This window comes from Antedon bifida, chromosome 4, assembly GCF_963402885.1.
Source record: "Antedon bifida chromosome 4, ecAntBifi1.1, whole genome shotgun sequence".
In the NCBI taxonomy this organism is placed as follows: Eukaryota; Metazoa; Echinodermata; class Crinoidea; order Comatulida; family Antedonidae; genus Antedon; species Antedon bifida.
In genome coordinates, this window is record NC_136229.1 from 5918219 (window position 1) to 5942900 (window position 24682).

Consider the following 24682-nt stretch of genomic DNA (forward strand, 5'->3'; position numbering starts at 1 on the left):
GCAGCATGCAATTGCAATTCAACACGACCACACCGCAAAAAGTGAAGTGGGAAGTTAAGCAGAACAGTTTATTAGTTTGTAGGGAATATTTTGTTTTATTAAATAATACTATAGAATAATTTATTGTCGAAATATACAAAATTAGATACACAATAATAATAAACATTTTAATGTTCATTACAATTGTTGTATAATATATAAGTTAAATAATTGATCAAAGGTTGTACACAATCTAAACTTACTCCCCTATAATAAAATAGATTATGCCAGAACCTTACTAGGTCATTTCGCCGAAATAAACACACATGTCACAATATGGCCGTTGTTTATTTCAGACTTAAAATGTTTTTTTCTCTATAATTTTTTAGTATGTAACAATTACATTTTGGTTTAAGTATTGTGTTTCGGTGTCCCATATTCGGGGCTAGGCCTTCCTACTACCAACATAGGCCTAGCCTCTAGCTAGGCTAGCTGTGCTTCTAGCTAGGTAGTATAATAGTAGGTAGGGTCGGTCTAATAAAGGCTAGCTAGCTAGGCTAGGCCTATAGTGTACTAGCTAAGTACTGTACTAGCTAGGCTAGATATAGGCCTGGCCCAGGCTTGCTATGCCAGGTCGCCATAAAACTAAGCCTAGCCACGGTTCTCTAGGCCTAGAGTTAGATATGATGCTAGTTTATGCATGTACTCTGTAAGTAAAAGATACTGTATGATGCATAATTATATTATGAAAATACTGGCAACTGCAAAAACGACAAAATGTTAATTTTCGCTCGTAATTGGAGCTTTTGAAGTGGTAATGCAGGGATGTGAGATGCGGTATCAATCAACCAACCATAAATACTTTCTGCATCTCAAATTTGGAGTAAAAGTAAAGAAATAATTTTTTTTATTTGATTCGATTTGAAGACCGGAAAAACAATATTTCACCATTCAGTTTTGAAAGACAACTAATTAAAATTGTTCTTTCTTTTTTAAGTAAGGAGGGTATGGGGTATGGCTGACGAGCAAAGTATACCATCTGTCATCTTGACGGTACGTCTAATCCGATCGTTTGAACATCGTAACATCAAGCCAGTCATCTTCAAAGATGTTGATCTCAACATGACCGTTAAAAATTTCATTGTTTTAGTAAAATCAGGTACAGTAAGCATTATCAAATTTCAGAAACCAAAAATTAAGTTCTCAGAAAGAAAGAGTGAAATACATATAGAATAGGCAGCTCAGAGACATTTGATTAGATGAGCTACTGTAGGGTTTTCAGACGTGTTTCTAAAACATGACTGGGGTAATAATGTGAAGCGCTTAGAGGCTTTGCATTAAGCGCTGTATAAGATTGACATATTGTTATTGTACCGTATACTCTAAAATTTGCAGTGTGCTTTTGATAGTTGGGGAGATCGATTGGATAATAGAAAACATAACATTTGTTAAATTATTAATTTGTAGCAACTGATGAAATTAAGAATATGTCAAATGTGTTACATGTGATACGCGTGGGCACAAATTGACCGCTCTAACAGGTGAATGAGTTGGCAATTAACGACACAACTTGCACTAAAAGAAAATATATTGCCGCAAAGAAGATCGTTTGACTAGACTCCATGATAAATTAGTTATGAATTCCAATTTGCATGAACAGTTGTGCATATTTGTAAATTATGAAACATTTAATGTAACTAAAGTATGACAATGAAATGTTACATATTTTTACATGTGTTATTAGCTAATGTATGTAAATCTTGTGCAAACTATTCACTCCCCCTCCACCTACGACCTCTCTTCATCCAGCTTCTTGAGGTCAACAGTATCACAACAAATACTGTATTACAGTTTTAACAGTTTGGTGTACAGTATCCAAGAGTTCCGTAAAGAAATGATTTTTTACTAAAGCTCTGTACCAATTGTGAAATACAGAAAGTACATATTTTTTTTCATTTTTTTTTTTTCATAACACAAATATAAAATAAACATATTCCCAAATACTAATAAATACATACTGGGATTATACTACATAATAATAATAATAATATTTATTCGGCAAAAGTTCTTAAAAGTACGTTTTACATTTCATCTTGCCAGGAGCAAGTAATAGGCATGTACTGTACATATGGCATACTGTACTCTCAACAAAATTGTCAAGGCCACCATGAAAAATACTTAATTTCAATATTAAAAAACAATTTTGCATAAACCAACGAACAGCAAATTTGTGAACTGACTCGTGAGTGTTTCTCATAAGTTGCTTCTATTTCGCTTCCGCCTCGACCCTCTCATGTTAAGACGGCTTTTCCAGTGATCGCATTTTAACCCCGAACCTCTAATCGAATGGTAAATCACTTGGGTTGCGTTTTGTAGAAAATTAAAGCCAGGAAACTAAGGCAAAGGATGGGAATAGGATACATATAGGATTTAGTAACATCTGTGTACTATTTTGTAACCTTGTTTTTAGTAAGCTAGTACTATCTAGTATTAAGCACTGTCTTAACAACACTTTGGTGTAGGTAGCTAACTTAAGGTGATCTTCTCTACCGCAGTGTTGCAATTAATTGTTGCCTGCTTATACTCCATAGTATTAATAATAGTGATAAGCACTGTAGTATTAGCAAAACATTTGGTAGAGTTTAAAGGTGCGTTTCTCCTTGTACAGTACCCTGTGCCAGTATGATCGTAAACACTTGTGGGTGCTTATTCACAATGATACCTTAGATAGGATAGGATTTTCATTTGAATTTTAAAAAAAATGTGAATTGCCCAAATATGGTAGTGATATGCCCAAATATGGTAGCGGTATTCCCAAATATCGTAGTCGTATGACGTCATCATGTCCATATATGAGCACATGACATTTTTTGTCACAAAGTTTGGTAGTGTAGACAGAGCTTTAGAATACTAAGACTAAGAGAGAGTACTCTTGTTTTTAAGATTTTATTTTAACACCTTTTTTTTTTTTTATAAAAATAGATATTTTAACACGACCAGGTTTACTTCCACCATTTCGCAAATATGGCTTTGATTCAATGAAGATACAACATAAGGCACATGGCTCAAAGGTAAAGAACTCATTAATAAAACAGTATCGTGTGTCCAATCCAGTGACTGACACCAATCACAATGGCAAGTGCTGGTGTGCCCACTCTGATTGTGCCTTACCAACGGCAGATCCCAAGTGTAGGAGTACGCCTCCCTCTGTTTGACAGCTAAAATTAAACTATGAACTACTTTTTGATATTAATATTTCTTACAGACCGCTGCCCCGTTTAATAACTCCCTGGATTCGCTCCTTGATTGTTGAAAAGTATTTAGATATGCACTCTATTTGTATTAGATTGTTTTATGGGAATTGCCAATGACCTATCAACACTTTGGACCAACAATGAGCCTATTTTTAATCATCTTTTGGAATGTATAAAGTGCAACATTCATGTGTTGCAATTGGTAGAAGATATGGCGTGATCTTTTGATGTCCACAGTAACTCAACACATGAGCCAATTTTAATTATATAAAAAAAAAATACTATACTGTACCCCTTTTGAAATAACTTCTAATAAAACTTTGTTATTAATAGCCTGAATAATGACATTATTTTTCTGGTCATTTGAGGTATAAATAGCCATGCATAACATTCGAACATTGTTTTCCCTGATGTATTACATTGTGTTACAGTCATAAATCCAAGTACAGACCACATTACAAAACAAGAGGTCACCCCTGTGTTATGGTCTGCCTTAGCCTCTGTTGTCTAGAGGATTGGTGGCCTAGCTTTAGCCGAAACACTGGCATGTCTATTTAGAGCATGGCGTGTTGTTCGACTTTAATCTATAATGTAAGATGATGTTTTAGGTGGAGGAGTGTAGGGTCAGGCCAATCGGCCTAAAATTCCTTCACAGAGATTTATTTTAAAACATTCCCAACAACAGATTTAAAGCCCTGCATTCGCATGCAGCCATCCAAAAAATCGATAATAATATACAATGAGGCACATACAATTATAGTCTTTCATCCAGCCCGAGCAGAACAAGATTTGCAAGGGTTGCAATTGCTTCATTCTACCACTCCTGTCAGTAGCGTGATTTGGAAGTGGAGGTGATGATGTCATCCAAAATATTCTAAAACGCTTTCATTCGTGGTAGAGCAGGTACAGCGACGAAACACCCAAATTAATTAATTTCTCTGACCTCATTTCCCAATTTAGTTATATTATAAAAGCCAATGACAGAATAAAATACTTATTTTTTTTATCATAGACAAGTGATCCGACAATAAATATTGAGAATGATGAGCTTCTTATGATGGAGGAAGAGAAGACGCTGCTGGAATGTGGAATAGGTATTTAATATAGTCTTTTTTGACAAAAAAAGTGTGATGTGCCCAAATATGGTAGTGATATGCCCAAATATGGTAGTGCTATGACATCGTCATGTCCATATATGGGCACATTTTTTTGTCACATAAAGTAAGTGTAGACAAGACTTTAAAGCTCTGTTTACCCTATCAAACTTTGTGACAACAAAATATGATATGGCCATATATGAACATGATGATGTCATATCACTACCATACAGTATTTAGGCATATCTCTACCATATTTAGGCATATCACACTTTTTTTGTAAAACTTGTTTGATAGTAGAAATAGATTTAGGCTAATGCTTCTGTTTTCTATTTGTTATTCAAGATTGCTTTTTTCCCAACCTATAGAAACAAATTCATTCATTCATTTCTTTATTTCGGATAGTACATCCATATACAAATCATACAAAAAAAAACAAGAAGAGAAGCAAATGTATAAATGTGCCCCAAGAACTTGGTTTTTTCGCAGTACTCCATTACAAAAATAGAATATAAAATAGACAGAAATCATAGACAGCCCATGATATTGGTATGAATTCGCAAAGCTGAAGATATACACTACTATATAAATGTGTATTCATTGTATAGTCATTGACCCATGTTTCTCAGCATGTTGTGCAAAATTACTTATCTACTCGATAGGTGTGTAGTTTAGTGTCGTGTCACGACAACGAAAGGTGTCATTCGGGAAACAATATTTATCAACATCAGCAATTTAAACTTTTGAACTTGTGCCGATATCAGTATGAAGAAAAGAATTCTCGTATTTATTAACTTTTCAGCAAAGTAAATTTATTGAAAGAAAGAGCGCTTTCTAGATTTAGCATATGTCCACCTTGTTTAAGAATGTTATGAAAAGTAGCACTGGCCGTGTGGAGCTTGATTTATATTCCTAATTACTGTAGCTTTGCCCCTTGCTGGGAGAATGAAGTTTTCTAATTGCATTCTTTCATATGAACCTGTACGTATGAAGGGCAGCGGTGTCCTTCTGGGGGGACATTGGCCAAGTTTGTAGCGATCTCAAATGTTGCGTGCAGAAATGTGACTTTATGTAAGTTAAATAATTTTAACATTTTATTGGACCCAAGTGCTTAGCAATCTGGTTTACGTGGTCTAAATTATTCCACAACATCGTGTCCGCTTCTGATTTTCCGCTCCAACGAATGCGAAAATGTATCACAAGGTCAAAGGCCATACCATAAACATCCAATTAAATTTATGGTTTCTTTAATGATGTAATACATGAATGTTTGATGACCAAAGTATTTTATTATTCATTTATTTTTAAATGTTCTGAAATAGGGATCATGGATTGATTGTGTCAAAATTATTCTACTACAGTTTTTTTGTTTGCCTTTTAACTTGTTTATGTAGGTTTTTATGTAATAGTACACACTGTTTATTATAATGACTGCCTTACGTCTACACTGAAACAGAATAAAATCGTATGCTAATGCAGTAAAAAAATGTGGTTACTGCAGTAACGCAGTAGAATAACGACCCAAGACAACTAAACTAAGTGACCTCATTAGAATAAAAATCAATACAGTGTTTGCTGTTTTACTAAACTCCTATATTGCCCAAGTAAACTTAGTTATTTCAATTGATCAGGCTTACCAGACATTTTCACATGCTCGCATAATTATTTCCAACATTGAACTTTTGATTTGACAGGCAGTCTATGTGTTTGAATAATCGGATATGTTGCGCACCGTCGCTGTAGCTAATATATTGGACATGGTCAAAAATGTGTCAGCTTCGATCGCAGGAATGTAGTATTCGGTAAATAGGTTAGAAGATTGTTTTGTGGCCATATGTAATATAGTGACATATCAAGGCCAATCATTCTATATTATGTTCACCACTAGGAGAGCCATTAAATTATTTTATTATTTATATCCATGTAATATTTAAATAGGCCTAGTCAATGTCTACTTTTCATTGACCAATAGGACGTGCTTATTCAGTTATACCTTAATAAATTATTTTATACAGATTTTGGTAATAAACCTATACATTGATATTTAAAAAAAAGATGGTCTGAGTTATACCTTATTCCATTATTTTATACAGATTTTCAAAATAAAAGAGGGCCTGAACCTCATTAAAATATTGAATTTAAATATTTAATAAGCTATAGCGTCTTATTGACCAATGAAAGAGCTTCATTAATTATATTTATAGCAATTATGTAATATTATTTATGACTTGGTATACAATCTACCGTCCAATTGGAAAGCCTCATTAATTATGTATTTTATCACAGTTGTGTAATATTGCTATTATGCATTTAACCTTACATATTCAAGTAATAAAAAGGGGATAATTTAATTTGTAAAGGTAATCAAAGAAGTTACATTTTTTGGCTATAATTTTGTTCTTTGAAACTTTAAATTTGTTTTTGGGATGAACAAATTGTTTTGTTATTGTTATTTTTAGTTTCACTAGATATCAGATAATGCATTATTTTTCTTTTATTTCCCTCTAGTGACATGGCACAATTTCTTATTATAGTTGGTAAAATGGACATCTACCACTACCAATAGTATTTAAGAAAATCTCATTTTAAATTGATGTCAACTCATTGACTATTTTCCAATTGCAACTTATTCTCATAGTTTTCAAACTTAAGATAATTTTTTCCCAATGTCGTGATTTATTATTTACATTAGTTACGTTAAGTTTAAATTATTGCGTCTGTTCACATTTTCAGACAAATATTAAAATAAAAACAATATCATATATCAAGTCATTGCTACAAATTATGTAGCTTTTATGTTCGCGTCAGGAAGCCGCCCCGCAATTCCACATCTTTGGCGATATTTTATTCTCGTCGAGGCTACATTCAATGACCTTATAAAACATGGTTAATTTTAAAACTGGACGACGGCCTAGCAGGCTGGTGCTGATTACATCATTATATCATTATTTTTTAACATTTTTATATCTACAGGGTTAAACAATGAGTTGACCTTATGTTGAACTTTTCAATAACGTTTGAAGTTAAAGTTACATTATATATTAAAATATAGCCCTAATTTATGTGTTTATAAGCAAATCTCAAAAATAAACTTTAATGTTTAATCCAATAATATTTCAATGTTAAATTATCAATAAATATTTATCTTATTAAATAATGTTTCACAATTAAAAAAAAATGAAAAAAAAAAATAAATGTTGTTTATAATTTACAATAAATATAGTTTAGGTCTTCATATGAATATATATTTTTTATATCGGTAACGACCAACTTTTTAATTCTGTAAGATAATCTCATTTTTTGGCATTACGCTATTTCATATAAATAAGACGATACAAATGATCATGATTACAATGATATTATCAAATTGATATATGTTATTTAAATATTTCAGGACAAGATGATTTGATAAACATCATTGGTCAGAATTCTGTACTATTTTGTGACCTTAAACATAAATATGAAGAACATATTTCGCAAACATCAAAGCTTCCGTTACGATCCTTAGCGACCATTTGCACTTTTACATCTAACCGCAAAAAGTTATAACGAGGTCAAAGTTGAGTACACTTGTCCAAGTTTTTAACTGGCTTTTTTCCAAATTATTGCAGTACAGTATTCTAGTAATTAGATTATAATAATAATGTAAAGTATACGATGATTTATTAATACCAGTTTTATGTTTAAAAAGTTTCATGAGCCTCCTTAATGCTATAGAAAATATTTCTGATGATCGTTACAGCTATCGCATGGTTTGCAAATAACAATTTTGGGTTTAGGGCTTTTGGTACTTTTCCCAGTGATTCTCCAATCCAAATTCGGAGTTTGCCACAATTCAGTCAAATTATAAGGCAGAACTTGAGCCTGAGCCTCTGAGAGAAGTTCATTGAGTGCTGGAGGAACTTAACTATTGAGAGCGTTTGGTTATTTATTGAATATGGACGAATGTTATTCTTCAACAAAACATGCTGTGTGTGTTATGGGGTGTGGGGGGAAGGTAGATGTTGGAGGAGGTCTTGAAAAGATCAGTGGTTTTATACATCTGAGAGTGAGACCTCATAGTTTTTGCAATCACAAATATACAATAGAGCATAAGGAAAAATAATAGGCAAGAGGTCTTTTTCGGTGAATTATGAACAATTTGCGGTAGAAAATATAATAATAATTTAATATGTGTTGAAAGTGTCGAAGATAAACTATAAATCCTGAACTCAGGGGTAAGCCTAAAGACTTGGGAGGTCTGGTAAAGTGTAGCATAAACATGTTAGACAAACCATAGGTGGACTTGTGTCTACTGTCTGACTAAAATGAGATATACATTACAAGATGTATTGCACGGAGGGGTTTAGATTACATAACTGTCCTGCATAAACATTTTTATTAATGTCTTAATAAGCCTAGCCTGGCTGAGTATGTGCTTAATTCTGTGGAATGTTGTTGGTCAATACTAATGGTTTCACCTAACAAGTTCTCGATCTTGTCTTTGCTTCAGTCGTTTTAGGGGGTCTCTACCCTGGGCAGTTAAACATCTTGGTTGAAATGGGTTAATTACCTGTCCAAAAGCTGCCGGAAACAATGCGGTCCTGCTTTGTGACCCCTGCGCGACCTTTTGCTCACTGGATACGCATGTAATCATATACAGACAAACATGATACTAATGTTGTTATTATCGTCTGTTCAATAAAAAAAAATTAAAATTCACACCCCTACTTGCAATCCCCTGCTGTTGGTATTGAAATTTATACATATTGAATTTTCTACTGAACTAACAACTGTAACAAAATGTTTTTATATTTTGTGATCAATTTGATGAGCATGCACTTAAAATGAGGTTTGGTTCAATTTTATCAGAATATGGAATCAATTTGATGCTTTTTAAGATAATATAATTAAGTTTAATGTTCTGAATTACAAGTGAAATTTATTGGTGGCAGGAATGAACAGTTTAGGTTCCAATTTATCTGATTAACTTGTAATGCTCAAAATGTGCCCACTGTGGTAACCGTAAAATATTAGAAATGGAGCCTACAGTATTTAAAGTTATCCAAGTAAAATACTTTGGTGTGGTGTTGTAAATATACATTACCATATTGAAAGGGACACCAATATTAAACAAGAAATATTTCTTACAAAAAACGCTGCTCATCTCACGATAACTACTTTCTACATGCATCTCAATATTTATCAGTTCATAGACTCTCTTTTCCCAGACGTGCTTTGGGGTGTGCGCATGTCCAGTCCGAGTTTCCAAATACCAATTTTTTTTCAGCTGTAGTAAACTATAAGATACCGCATGGTAACTGCGTCCTAATCCTTCCGTTCTCTTGAATATAAATGCCTAAAAGAGCGGCGCAAAAATTGGGCCAGTATGAGGTGTAATATTAACACTACAACTAAGCCCTTTTCATCAGGTGACATAGAAACCGGGGACAGCAGAATTGACTTTTTTCTACTTTGTTTAGTATCAGTATCTCTGAAATATTATAAACATAATGTAAACCAAGCTATTTGAGACTGAATTTAGTCAATCAAGTCATTTAGTACATAATTGCCAATAAATGATAACATTTTATGAGAACATGGTGACTGTTGATTAATGGTGAGTTGCTAGCCCAGCACGAGTACACGAACTGTAGCGTAAATTGTATAATGTGTAGGGCCTCAAACTGTGCCAAAGTTGAACATAGTTTAAGGTAGGTGGGTGGTATATTTTCAGTGCTGCCTAGGGTAGTTGGGTATTTAGAGCCTCTACGGTAGACAGTTATTGTTAAACCTGTGTTAGTGTACCGCTGATGTCCTATAAGCCTTAATTATATTGCTTACAGTATTTGAAGTGAGGGTGGCATATTTCCAGTATGTACTGCCTAGAGTAATAAGGTGTTTTTTTATTACAAAGGGGCTGGGTTTCAGTTTTCAATGGTAATTTTGTGAACTTGAATTTTTAAACTAGCATAAAAAAAACCATACATTTTTACTGTGTGTTCTTTCTATTTTTCAATTGATATATAATAATATGCAAGAAAAATAAGGTAGTAAAATATTCACCATGGAGAAATTTCCAACTGTTTGGAGGAAACACCATTCCATTGTTGGGTTAAAGGACTAAGTACTACCACGTTGAAACACCGGTTCTTACCACGTTGAAACACCGGTTCTCGTCAGATCACCGAAGTTAAGCGACGTTGGGCCTGGTTAAAGCTTGGATGGGAGACCATCTGGGAATAGCGGGTGCTGTATACGGAGCTGGGGTCTCGTTAGGCATTTGAAATCAGCACTGCTGACTCTTATGGCAGCCCATGCATCTAGTATCTGCCTCAGACCTCTGGTCAAGGTGGGCACTGGACGAGAGAAACCCTTGATCAATGTTAGGACTAATCAAGGTGCTTTAAACAGTCCTGGCTTTGTTTGTATCAAACCTGTTAGTGGCGGTAATTATCGCTGTTGGTTTCAATAAAATAAAATAAATAAATTATTATTTAAAACATAGGGAATTTATTAAAAAGTAAACTTTTTAAATAATTTAAATGATGTTATTTTTAACGCCTGTTACCAGTGATTTAATTTTCCAAATGACATTTGGTTGTCTGGAAGATTTGCCAAAATAGCAAAGTGATATGTGTTAAAAAGATTTATTAATAACCAAACTTGAGATTGATGTGTGACAAGGTTTGAAATGATATCTAGGTTTTATTATAGTGTCAACTGTCCAGCTGTTATGAGCCAACTTTGTATAGATTATGACAACTGTGAAGACATCCTATTACCAACCGTCAAAACACACCAATGGTCACTGGCCCAATTCCACTGACCTTTGGTGCTCTTATAAACATTCCACAAAATGCGATTTTAGTCTGTGCCTTTAAGCTATGAAATGTATCAAGTGGTACGTTGCTGGTACATTCCCAAGGGTCCATGTGCTAATGCAAGATTTGCTATTTGAGCGGTGCTGGACCTTCTTTATTTACATTCCCAACAGGGACATGTTACTGTGTAGCAAGTTTAACACTGCTAAACCCTTCTTAGATTGCAATACCATTGCATCTTCGTTCTTGTATATAGTTGAGCAGTGTTGGCACTTCACAGTGCTGTAGCCACGAGAAAGAAAGTGTTGAGGTGTGTGGCCATAGGGTTGTCAAAGGTCTCTGTGAAAAAGTGGTCAGGTTGAAACCTTACCAACCGTACTGGTGGCTACGGCCCTGCTTCACAGATTGCAAGCCCCAGTGATATGTTCCAATATCAATCCTTGCTAAAGGAACAAAACAGTTAGCCCTTCTTTGCTTTAAATTCCAGAGTGTTTGTGTTAATAACATCTTAATTGGTCTTGCTGCTATTTTAGACCCACATATTTTCACCAAATAAGAAGCATGATCCCAAGTCATTGCATCATGCAGGAGACACTCACAATCCGAATTATCCTTATTAGGAACTCGCTTGCTAAGGTTTACCCCCACCCATCTCCAACTCAATACTAATTTGTTGCTATTATTATCTTATAGGGCATGAAACAGAGATATCCTTTTTCAAGATGGATGATTATAGAAAGTATCAAAGTAACCCAGTGTGCGATTGGTAACCTGTGTGTTAGGCCTGGAAATAATATACTGAATGGCAAAGTAAAGGTTTGAAGTGTAGCTTTGGGTCACCACAAAATGTGTATCTAGCCACTCTCGTTTGCCTGCCAAGTTTAAACATGTTCAATTTTAACCATCTACTCAAGTATTCAAATAAGGTTCTAAGGTGAAATATACAGGTATTGGCAATGCCTACATCTTGCCCTTATGATGTACTCGTTCACTACAGATCTGGTCTATTACCAACATACTGTACCTCTATTAGAGTGTAGGCATTAGGTATAAATTGATATGTATCTGCATCTAGAGCCCATGTGGTCTACCTGTTATCTATAACTGTGGTCTTTATGCCATACTAAAATCTATTGGAGTGAAGGCATATTGATAGATATCTGCATCTAGAACACATGTGGTCTTTACACTAGCCTACCAACATACATCTATGCAGTGTAGGTGCTTATTGATGCATATGCATCTAGCCACTGTGGTCTGGACACTACATACAACTATGGTCTTTATACCAAAATACATCTTGGAGTGTAGGTATTTATTGATAGATGTCTGTATCTAACCACTGTGGCTACAACTATCATCTTTATACCAACATAGTATACATCTTGCAGTGTAGGCATTAGAAGATGTCTGTATCTAGCCCTTTTGGTCTACTTGCAGTGTTCACTATAACCATTAAAAACATATCGTACACAAGTAGGAGATTGCCTGATCACAAAAAAATTAAAATTTAAATCTATTGTTTTATTCAGAAAATCTTTTTACAGAAGATGACTGGAATTGGAGAAAAACAGTAACATTTTATGAACTATTTTATCATACATTTTAAACTGTAAAACATTACACATTTCTGATAGAATTGTAATAATAATTGTTGAAATAATAAAGTATTAAGGTTTTGTACAATATTGTTATTTATGGAAATTTATATACAATAGAAAACAAAATATGGATGAAACAAAAATGCAAGCCTTTTTATTTAATAGCTAGTAAAGTTTGGTTGTGAACTGGTTGTTGTGCAAATGAAGTATAGTAAGCCTACAGTACTCAAATCATTGGTGAAATGAAGATATAGCAGAACCTGATATACTTTAAGACACCACCTGAACATATGCACCATGTACCACCTATCATACCAAAATTTGTCATATTTGATTGGGACTTTGAGAGTAGTTTTTCCATTAAGTACTTATTTAACGGAGTATTTTAAGCGTTAAGAAGCTTGCGTTGTTAACATTTTCTATTTGAATGATTTTCTGTTGAGAACAATCCGTTTACAATGTACCATTCAAATACAAAAAGTACTCAACGAATCTTTATGTTGACTACGAAAGTTCCCAATCGAATATGAATAATTGCATTATTATTGATAATTTATTATTTAATAAGTTTCAATGCTTAATCATGCAGTGCTTAAAATCCTATAATTTCAGGGGCATATACTGTACCAGGAATAAATGTTGTGATCTTCACGTATCTTTGAGATCTTTGGCTGTCAATCAACTAACTAAAAACCAGCCTTTTTATGGGTCTTAAATGTTCCAAATTCCTGCCGACTAAACACCTTTTAAAAACCAGACTTCAGAAAAAAGGTGTCCAATTTTGGGAATTTCTACTGTCAACTCTATTTACATTTGAAATAACACTAATGTAGTATAAGCAATTGTCAATAATAATAATAATAAATATTTTAATATCAGATTGTATTATTGAAGCATGTATGTACAATAATTCATTTTTGTTTAGATCTGTGCAAGAATAAATGTTTTTGATCTTCTTCATCTCATACTTTGGATTCAAACAATGCTTCAAATTTCTTCTTTGTCTGAAAAATGGATAAAAGTACATTAATATTAATGTTTACCTTTTTATTAATCACAATCTAAATTACTAAACTACTGAAAATAAAAGTCTTGAAATTGAAAAACTAGAATTTGATAGTACAATATCTATAACAAATGTGCAAAAACTGTGTGGATGATGCTCGACAAGCTAACACTTTTTACTTTGTTTAAAATACTATAAAAAAAAACAAAAAAAAGTCTAAATAGAATTTAAAGTAGCATTGAACTGTCTCTATTTCAGAAAAAACGAAAATGGTGTGTTGGATGCCAGAAAACTAAATGGATAATGTATATAAATAAAACATTGAGCATGGTTTTTTCCTCAAGAGGAACAGTGTATAATATTTCTGAAAAAATCATGAGAAAAAATAGTAAACATGTTAACCATACATCTTTTTATTGATCCAATTGTCTAAATAAATTAAAACTAATTTCTTGTAAAAATATATTTCTAGATATGCAACTACAATATTCGCCTGTACAGTAACCGAAATAAATCATAGAGACATAAGCAAGGCTGGATGCCAAAGACCCACAGGAATACAAGTTATTATACATTTTTCATATTTTTTCGTATTTTTCAACCTCATGACATTACACTTCCATCTGAAAATCCATGCAATTCATGCTCTAAAATGTGGCCTAATTGTCCCGCCGGTAAAGTAATCAAATTTGAAAGTAATTGTCATCGTATAGGATGTATTTTTATACAGATCCCTATCATGGCTAATATTATTGCCAAAATCTTAAAAATTCTACGAAAATTATTAATCTTTTGAATATGCCATATTAGTAGGGATACCGAGAGCTGACTCCATTTTCATTACCACGATTAAACAGCGCGCACGTTACTATGCGCGCAATGTCATTGACGCGGTGTTTTTTTACTTTGGTAAACACTTTTTATTAGGTAATTATTCTGAAAATAAATTAATTACGAAAATATCCTTTTGAGTAAATATTTATTTACCTATTAATCTATAAGATAAAGTATTATTTATTTCCATTTCATTCAACCAAAAATGTGAATATAGTGGTTAAAAGATCGTTATCGCCTAGCGCGTATAGACTTTGTTTACTACGAAACCCTCGGAAGGCTCAATGACCTACCATTTTCAACCTTATTTTTGTAGTTGAGCCTCTTATGACCTCAAAATGTTTTTTATTCCTACACCAAGATAATATAGTTCCACATACCATGTGCTTGTTACTAAGAAAAATATTAATTTTAAGTGCTAAAAAAACAGTTTTATCCCGATATGAGGCCTTTATGATTCGAATATTTCATAGTAACAACCCATATACCATGAAAAATATCCGTTTTGTCCATTTTTAAAATAATTTTTGGAAAATTCCGAGAGGCTCAACTACAAAAACGCCATTTTGTGGTATGATGTCATTGCAAGCCAATCAAACCTCTGCATTCGACCGCTCCGCAGGTCTCACGGTTGAACGATTTTGGATTCTCGCCCTTTGATTGGTTGACGCGAATCAACACACAGCGGAATAATTTTCTCGCGAGTGCCGTGAAGTCACATGGTCTAAGGCCTGTCCAATTACACGTGAAAATAATGCATTGAAATTCTTCGAATGAAGTTAAATTAACACTTTTTTTTATATAATAAATAAGTAATATCATATTTTATTGAATTTTACAATGTTGATATACAAATTATATTACTTAAAACCGTGATTTTATTTAATTATTTTTACGAAAAATGACTAGTTCATACAATTGTCGACTGAGGGCGCAATTTGTTTACATCGTTCGTGGCTAAAAACGATCATTTTCGACGATGTTTTAAACCCTATATTTCGAAAACTACAAGTCATATTTTCATAATTCTTTCTTTATTATAATATTGATACAAAATACTAACAGCCAATGTATAATTTGTTTGAAAAATATTAACTTTTAATTTTACATCGTTATCCCTAATATTAGGTATCTTGAACACGTCAGTTTTGACTATGTTAAGAGATTTGTTAAGGATTCTTAATGTAATTTGCATGGTAGTATGATACAGAAACTGCTTTTTAATCAAACTATTAAGAATGTATAACTAATATTATAGTGCACAAATCAACATTCTAACAAAATTAAAAATCTTTTAAATATTTAAATTAGATATCATACATCTGTTCTATGTTTAATCAGTCTTAAATATTAAGACTGCATATTCTTATTATGGCTGATATCATAGTGCCAAAATCATCAACATTCTAACAAAATTAAAAATCTTCTAAATATGTATCTTATGTATCATACATCCATTCTATGTTTAATCAGTCTCAAATATTAAGACTGTATATTCTTATTATAGCTAATATTATTATTATAACAAAATTTAAAATCTTTTAAATATTTAAATTAGGTATCACTATCATCATACAATCGTTCTGTTTGTTTATCTTGAAAATGTAAAGCAGGTAGGATTTTGTTACAGATTCCTATAAAAATTGCGTGCTACATAAACTGCTTTTTAATCAATCTCAAACAAGACTATAAATCGGAAAATCCCTATCATTGCAGATCCCTATCATAGCTAATATTTTTGCCAAAATCGTAAACATTCTACGAAAATTAATAATTTTTAAAATATGTGTAATTGGGTAAAATGCACATATCCGTTTGTTCTATGTTCATTTAGCTTGAAAAAGTAAATTAAATAGGATTTGTTGTGGATTTGTATAAGGATGAGTGGTTTGTAAAGGCCTTGGGTGCAAACTCTACTTGGATACCTTCCTAATTACCTTGTCCTGGTATTAAGTAAAATTTAATACACATGTATACGATAAAGTATTAAATTGTTACAGGGATGGAACATAGTACACTGACACAGGTGGGTACAGTGTTTTATGTTGAAGTGTCTTTTATTGGTGATAGCTGATATTGTAGGCCTATTTATTATGGTACTGTGAAAATACAGTACCCATTCTAGATTTCTATGATATATAATATCCATTGATTCCTAATTCAATGTGGAAATGACAAACCCTATCAATCGGGCAATTGTGAGTCACATGGCGTGCAATAGTACGTACTACTTTTAAACAAAAAAAATCTTCTTGGGTTCCGAAAAAAAATCGGTGTGAAATCCAATATCTTCATTCAGTGAAATATAAAATTCTATTTTCTCCTGAGCTTTGCCGTGAAAATAGAATTTCATCTTCCACCTAACTAAAATATTTGTTGATATAAAGTTTGCGGTACACCACGTGTATTTGTTCTGAAAAGAACTGTTGAGTTTCTCGATGTTTCGATCAATATGCTTTGATCGCCCTCAGGAGTGAGAATCATTTTCAGAACTAATACATGTGGTGTACCGCAAACTTTATATCAACATTTGATTTCGCTATGCAAACCTTCAAACAATAAAATATTTGTACCATCGCACTCATAAACATTCATTATTTTGTATATCATTACTCTTGATATAGAAAACCATTATGTTTTCATTCTAGCAAGCAGTGCACCGTGCAGACATGCATATTACATTAATATCTTGTTCATATTTTCTGTAGTGCAAAATGATGATGATATGCCAGCCCGATGTTGGTGTGACATGCTCTCGGACTGATTCAGAGAAATTAAGATAAAAGGAACCATTCACCATGCTATAGCATCTGTAATAGTGTGTTGATTGAGGGAATATTTCATTTAAAAAAACAAAATGGCCATTGAATATCACTTTATCATTGAATGGAATAAAGTTACCAATGCTATTTTATTGGAGAAAATAGATTCATGCAAAAAAATAAAGTCTAAAAAATAACCTTGTCACATGATAAAACTTCAACCAATGTTTACTTGTTCAACATTCAAAACCAAAATATATTATTAAAATGTTTTAAGAAATGATGGTAATAATGATTTAATATTGTATAGATTAAATAGTAATTGAAATGAAAAATTATTGGTATGAAAATATGAGTATTTATTATAATATTCTATATATATTGTAATTATACTAGGTATCCCAATGTAAAATTTCAAATTAATGATGGTACTTTTTCTTTCAGTTAATCAAAAGGAACTTACTGAACATAAACTTTTGCAATTTAAATGATTGAAATCGGATTATCCATTCAAAAGTTATCGTCCGTTGAAGTTGCCAAAAAACAATGATTTTTGGTTGAAAAATGGCATTTTTTCCAATTATATTTGGAACCATTTTTGAAGGGTTATAACTTTTATATTAATAACTTGAAAGTTCTAATTTTTGCTAAACCCATAGATACCACAGAGTTGTACAAGACTATTTTTTTTGGGGGGGTCCTCAAAATTTTTTTTTGAGATATCGGCCTCCAAAATTAGTCTTAGGGCTTTTTGCGCTAATTTTTTCCAAATGTCTCAAAAATGCCCAAAAAGTTCCTGTCTTTAAATGATTCGTAACTTTTGAACCAGTGTATGAATTGACTTCTTTTTTTTTGCATTGCATAGAATGTAATATGTATTTTAGTAAGATTATTTATATTGACGGGTAGGTATTTCTGAAATACAACATAAATATTGTTAAAAAATGTTAAAATGTAAAAAAATATATATAGTGTTAAAAAACTGTGTGGCTATTGTCTCTTTTTTTTTAAATATTATTTTTCGTAAGTATACATTTTTTTATAATTCTAGAATTTAAATTTTTAATTATAATCATAAATATTATTTTAATTGATTTTCGAACCGCTAAAAATTAGAATTAAGCCCTTGCTTATTATGCGTTCGATTCCATTCCGGGCGTAAACTCGGCCGCGCCTACAAGTTTAAGTTTATAGGCCTAAAGCCTAACACCACTAATATAAATTCTGCCGACGAAATATCGGGAGGAAAGCAGACGAATTTCAAATTTAACTAAGTAATTACTTCAATAGTATATATTAGTATGTTTAATTTTATTTCCTTTTCAAATATTCTAAACGTAAGGTGCACTTTATATTGAAATACGGAATCAAGTTTAGGCCATGATACAGCGTATACATATAACGGCAACCCTGTCAAAAGCGCCTTTCGGCCGCCTACATAGAATGGGTTACGGCCGCTGCATAGCAAATTTAAAGCTTCTTAAATTCCTTCGGTACATTTATTCCTAACGTACTTGCTTTATATAGTAGCTTGATAAATACTCCACTTATTAAATACTTTAATAAATAGGTAAAATTGACGTTTCGAAGCAAATATTCCACGAGAAGCGACATTCTTCGCCATGCCTCGTGTGTGCAGTAAAGACTTGTTCCGAAAATGGAACAGTCCACTGCGGGGGTATCCAATCATAATTTAACGCGCTAATACATGCATACCATGCAAATTGCCTGGGCGTCGGTAATTTAGTAATAAGCTGAGAACTGAAACCCCCCTGCAAGGAAAATGGTAAATACTTTTATTTTCGATAGGGATTATTTTTTTAAGTGGTTGGTCTTGTTGGTCTCTTCGCACGACGACCACGCAAAGACAAATAAAACAATGTAGTTTATCAAACAGAAATATAAATTAGCTTCAATTCAATACTAAATTCCCCAGATTTTGATAATGAGAAAGACTCAAACATTTAATTTTTATCGGAAAAATTGACATTTGAGGCGGATGTACATAATAATAATAACCGATTTACATATCAAAATAAAGAGTATTTAAAGCCTGATAACATGCAACAAAAATTACTCCACCACCTATTATGGTCGCCGAGCGATCGTGTTTTGAAAATGGGTAGGTGTTTTCCGAAGTTATTTTTAGCGCGCGGATTTCGGCTCGCCGGCTTTTGTACCTCTTTTTAACTCGCGTTTTCTATTAAAATATTTAATAAACATAGATTAAAAATATATATAAATAAACTCTTAAACAAGATCTTTCTAGACATATAAATTTTATTCACATGGCTACATAAGAAATAGTTTATTTTTAACTTCAAAGACATGTCACTTTTTGAAATTTCACGAACGTGTTAAAATCGCCTTAACGAAAATCCGCTTCATTGGGATACCTAATTATACTATTATGATGTATATGTATAAATAGGAACATTCACCATAACCATGCAAAACTCATATAAGGCATGCAAAGCTAATCTTGTATGTTCCAATATGTCATTGCTAAATTCTAGGAATGAGTTGAAAAACATCTTTCACTACCACTGCCCATGCCAAATAAAAGTAATACAAAAAATATAAATTAAAACTCTTTTGAAGTATTATCAAAATTGACTAGAGAATATAAATAATTTGAAAAAAAAAATTGTTACGATGGATTAGGGCATGGGAGAATTATTTAAATTCCTCCATGATTAGGGTAGGTTATGAAAATTAAGCTCTGTCTACATTATCAAATTTTATGTGACAAAAAAAGTGATGTGCCCATATATGGACATGATGATGTCATATCATATTTGGGCATATTACTACCATATTTGCATACATGCAATTGTTGGCCGGGAGACTCCGGTATTTTAGACTCGTTTTTCCACATTTTCTCCCGGATTACAAAGATAACTGAATTTTGATGTATATGTGTGGTTTTCTGCATTAAAATATATAACAAAACGGATTACACACAAGCAAAATTATGATATTTAAGCCATTGTACAACCATTTGTGGTAATAATTTTCTGATTTAGTTCTGAACGGACAGGGGATTCCCCTCACATACTGTAGCCCCAACGCGATACCACTTGTAACATCACACACTGCACTCCTTACCTCTAGATAATAAACAGAGAGCGCTGTTGACCGAGAAAAAAAAATACCTCCGTTTTTTTAACTTCAGATGTTGGCATGTATTTGGGCACATCACACTTTTTTTGTCGGACTAGTTTGATAGTGTAGACAGAGCTTTAGAGGAAGGCTTTTTTATGATTTAGCATTTTATATTGCAAAATTGGAAGTAAACATTTATTGTACTAGAAACTTAATACTTCAAAATTAACAATAACAGAATAGTTTAAATTTAATTTTTAGATTACTATGACAATGGTCTTCACATTCTTTAATACCGGTACATTATTTAGTTACTGTACTGCTACCCAAGCAAGCAAAAGCATACTACTATATACATTAATATTAGATATAGTAACCATTAATTGAATTTCACTCTTTCCAAATTACAAACACTACACTGATTAGATGAATGAAAATGCGACCATTAATATATAATGTGCAGAGAAATAAAAAAAACCTTTCTTAATATAGCTGGTTGTACCGCCCTCGGTGATCCGGTACGCTGAATGCTTTTTCAACAAATGCTATTGCAAGCTGAAAATTATGGTAATTTTTTTAGTCATTTAAAAATTAAATATGAAAAGGAAAGTTTATGTGGTTACTACGCTTGTACTTAACTTTAAAAAATAGAGGGGGCTATAGAATATTTTTAAATATTAAAATGCTATTACTACCCAAGAAATTATCTTAAATGATTGAATTTTAATGGTCAGGCACAATCAATGTTCCAATGGCATATTCTGATAGCCATTGAATAAACACTGACAAATTACAGTAGAACCTCTATTAAGGGGACACTCTAAGGACCAAACAAAGTATCCCCTTAATAGAGGTGTGCTCTGAATATAGGTTGGTGGTAGTGTTAAAACATATTTTCCCCTTGTTAGTTTCACGGGAAAGTGTCCACTTAATATAGTAGAGGTGTCCCCTAAATAGGGGTTTCCGAAAGAAGGGGCCCTACTCTAGTCTCATGTGTAAAATATAGAAAGCACAGCCAATGATAATAGCACAATTTGAATTATCATAGCTCAAATTACCAATTTACAAACACATGCAAAATTTCCAGTCTGAATAAGCTTAAACATCAGGGCAAAGACTTTTTAGGGACTAGGCTTTAAGCAACACAATCAAGCATGTTTTTACACTGCCTTTACTTCAGATGAATTAAAGCTAAAGCCCTGTCCACACTATCAAACTTCATGTGACAACAAGATGTGACATGCCCATATATGGACCTGATGATGTCATAACACTACCATATTTGGGCATATCACTACCACATTTGGGCACATTTTTTTTGTCAAACTAGTTTGATAGTGTAGACAGAGCTTAACACATTTTACTCACTCTACATTGTAGTGGTAAATTATCAATTTTGGTTATTGTCTGGATCGACAAGAATAAAACAACACAAAGATGAAAATAAATTTTAATAATAATAGTAAAATGTAAATTTAATAGCCTTTACCTCCGGTGCAGGGAGACACTGACCAAACGCCTCCAATAAAAGAGACTCTTCCTTTACAGCGGCTTGGAAATCTTGTAAAGATATACGGCCATCACGGTCAATGTCCTATAAAGAAATTTAACCATTTTTTAAAAAATGTATATGATTTTTCCCCATGTGTTAAGACTGAAAGAATACTCATTTTTGCAATGTGCTAATGAAAACAGTTTTCTTCAAAACCAATATACATTTCTACATGACCTACTTAAAGATATTGTCCCCCTAAAAAAATATTTTGTTGTTGAAATGCCTTTTTGTGTCACATTGTTATTCACTTTGACAAAAAATTGGATCATCAACAAATTATTTACCTGAAAAAAACCTGTAATTTAAAGCAAAAAATAGTCAAATTGTATTTTCAGACAATGAGTTTTGTTATCTGTTTGTAAGTGAAATCATAATTTGTGTTCATTTTTTTCCAATGAAATTGAATAACTTCATTAAAACTGCAAAACAGTCTATTCAAAGTGTGATTTTATAAATTTTTATTTTTAATGATTTTAAGGGACAATACATCTTTAATAATAATTATATGGTAATAATAATGCGAGATACATTACAGTACCATCTTTTTAATACTGATGTCAACAAGTTCTCGGACACCTTCGTCTGGGTCTTCCTCGTTCGGCTGTTTAACAAGCGAGTTCTTCAGTAGATGAAACATTTCCTCTTTTGATATGAAACCATCACCATTTAAATCATAAACTTCGAAACAAACTAACAAAAAAAATGTTTGAAATACTTAGTTGAAGTGTTTTATAAACTAGAAAATGCGAGTAGCTGCGAGCAGAGATAGCATAGTTTTGATGACGCAGGTGAATGTCTATATTAGAATGCTTATCAAATGATAACAAAAAGCCTCCTTGGACTCAACTAGGCAGTACAATGGTCGCCTGCAACAATTGATTTCACCAGATAAAAAGGGAAAGCAGTACACTAGCCTAGTCGTCTTAGGCCAATGTTTTGTAGACAAACAATGAACTTTTGGATCTGACAACCAATGAAGCCTGATGATCATTTAGAGGGTAGGTTCAGTTATTTTAGGAAATAGGTCAGATTATTCATGATTTCTGCCTTAAAAATACTGCGCCCAGGAGCCATAACAAACCTGTTACATCATGCTTGGATTTTATTTTCTGATAAAAATTTTAAGGATGTACATTGAGCTGAACTTACATTTAACCTGTTCTTCCTCTGAACCCCTCAGAAAAACTGACAATCCAATGATCCATTCGGATAAATTGACGCAACTGTCTGAATCTTTGTCAAAGGCCCGCATAACTACGAAAGCAAGATGTAATATTAACAATAAATTTAGCAAAGTTGGCTAAAAGCTGGTAACATTTTAGATACTAGGTCAGTAATTTCTCCCTTTGAAATAATACCTACTAACAGTAATATTTATAAGTTTCTCATGCACTATTTTCTACTAGGATAATAATTAATATGTCTCTGTCAAATATGTATATATTCTATATATATATATATATATCTATGTATATAGGAAATCAAAGAATTATTTAGTTTTCTAGAAATTGTTCATACTTTATTGTTAGTGTTTTCAGCCTATTATTGTAGAGTACATAATTACTGTTATTTGTAGATGTTATTGTTATATCAACAATATGGTTCATAAGCAGTTTTTAGTACAGTATTGATAGATTGAAAAAAATTATTTCATTGAGTCAACATATTGGCTATGAACATAATTTCTACATCATGAAGTCCCCAACTTAATTAAATCAATTTTTACAAGAAATTTAATTTTATGCATTGGCATTTCATAGAAAAAATTATAGTTAAAATTGTTTAAAGCCCACTGAGCATCCACACGCAAAACAACATGTGTCAATTTGAAGATATTCGCACAAGAATTGAAAAAGTTGACCATGGAACAACTATAGCGAATTCAAACATGGAGCTTTTATAAAAAATCATTTTTCGCGTCACAATTCAGGGATTTTTTTTGTGCTTGCTGCGTGTGGATGTTCAGTGGAAACCGATGAACGTTCTCTTACGTCGATCCATAATCATATCATCGGTCATTTTAAATGTTGATTGAAGAACTTCGTGGAACTGTGACCTATCAAGTTTGTCTTGTCTGGCAACTTTGTTATCCTTGGTCATAAACTTGAATTTATTCACTAAAGCCTTGCACTCATCTTCTGAAACTAAAGAGTAAAAAGGAAAATTAACAATTATGAATGTAATGTTTATTGCACACCTAGCCTAGGGCCTACTATTTACTGACTGAACTGTTGTACTGACTGAGTCTAGCTACTATATAGGGCTAGGCCTAGTACTACTACGTACTAGCTTGGCCTACTAGCCTACTACTACTACTACTAGGCCTAGCTACTATAGGTAGGTGGCCTAGCTAGGCCTGGTCCTACCTAAAACTAGACATAGGCGGCCTACTTAGCGTTAGGCCTAGGCTAGGCCTATAATATTTAATATATAGGCTAGGCCTAGGCCTAGGCCTAGAATAGATAGCCAAACATATAGCGTACTTTACTTACAATGTGTTTGTTTCATTCTAAGCAATAACTCAGCATCCTGCTGCTGTACTTGTTGTCTGTGTCTAACTGATATCATGTTTGCGTTAAAATTGTATAAATAGTGATATTAACGATGATTTCAAACAATAATTGTGTGATATATTTGTGTTGTTGTTCGTCGTCAAGCGGTTTCTATCCCCATGTCATTTTGGCGA

The 24682-nt window shown here is 32.7% G+C and overlaps 2 protein-coding genes across 7 annotated transcripts; one reads left to right on the top strand and one right to left on the bottom strand.

Annotated features, from left to right (window-relative positions):
• The first annotated feature begins 281 nt into the window (after positions 1-281).
• LOC144841314 (UPF0538 protein C2orf76 homolog) lies at positions 282-13701 on the top strand. Of its 5 annotated transcripts, XR_013612010.1 has the most exons (6): positions 286-371; positions 984-1138; positions 2962-3050; positions 4246-4327; positions 11827-12354; positions 12440-12455. XR_013612010.1 is itself a non-coding variant. In XM_078697608.1 (5 exons), exons 2-5 carry the CDS (start codon positions 994-996, stop codon positions 11901-11903), a joined length of 393 nt encoding a protein of 130 aa, XP_078553734.1. In that variant the 5' UTR covers positions 282-367; positions 977-993; the 3' UTR covers positions 11904-13701. The 5 variants fall into 5 exon arrangements, 4 of the variants coding, with proteins under 4 accessions (XP_078553734.1, XP_078553733.1, XP_078553736.1 ...); XM_078697608.1 differs by having other exon boundaries at positions 282-367; positions 977-1138; positions 11827-13701; XM_078697607.1 differs by having other exon boundaries at positions 11827-13701.
• On the bottom strand, positions 13577-24663 carry LOC144841311 (calaxin-like). Of its 2 annotated transcripts, XM_078697603.1 has the most exons (7): positions 24489-24663; positions 23988-24140; positions 23146-23250; positions 22535-22686; positions 21931-22035; positions 20920-20996; positions 13577-13738 (listed from the first exon to the last, which is right to left on the bottom strand). In XM_078697603.1, the coding sequence occupies exons 1-6, from the start codon at positions 24562-24564 to the stop codon at positions 20925-20927; spliced, it is 663 nt and encodes a 220-aa protein (XP_078553729.1). In that variant the 5' UTR covers positions 24565-24663; the 3' UTR covers positions 13577-13738; positions 20920-20924. The 2 variants fall into 2 exon arrangements, with proteins under 2 accessions (XP_078553729.1, XP_078553730.1); XM_078697604.1 differs by lacking the exon at positions 20920-20996.
• Between the last annotated feature and the right edge of the window lie 19 nt (positions 24664-24682).

What these genes read in the sequence shown, in the direction of transcription:
- LOC144841314 (XM_078697607.1), top strand. An exon ending in ATAAGGCACATGGCTCAAAG is followed by an intron (nt 3,051 to 4,245) that starts GTAAAGAACTCA and finishes TTTTTATCATAG; the next exon opens with ACAAGTGATCCGACAATAAA. An exon ending in GCTGCTGGAATGTGGAATAG is followed by an intron (nt 4,328 to 11,826) that starts GTATTTAATATA and finishes ATTATCTTATAG; the next exon opens with GGCATGAAACAGAGATATCC.
- LOC144841311 (XM_078697603.1), bottom strand. Translation starts at nt 24,564, where the DNA reads ATGATATCAGTTAGACACAGACAACAAGTACAGCAGCAGGATGCTGAG. An exon ending in TAGAATGAAACAAACACATT is followed by an intron (nt 24,141 to 24,488) that starts GTAAGTAAAGTA and finishes TTTACTCTTTAG; the next exon opens with TTTCAGAAGATGAGTGCAAG. An exon ending in ACATCAGTATTAAAAAGATG is followed by an intron (nt 22,036 to 22,534) that starts GTACTGTAATGT and finishes ATTTCTTTATAG; the next exon opens with GACATTGACCGTGATGGCCG.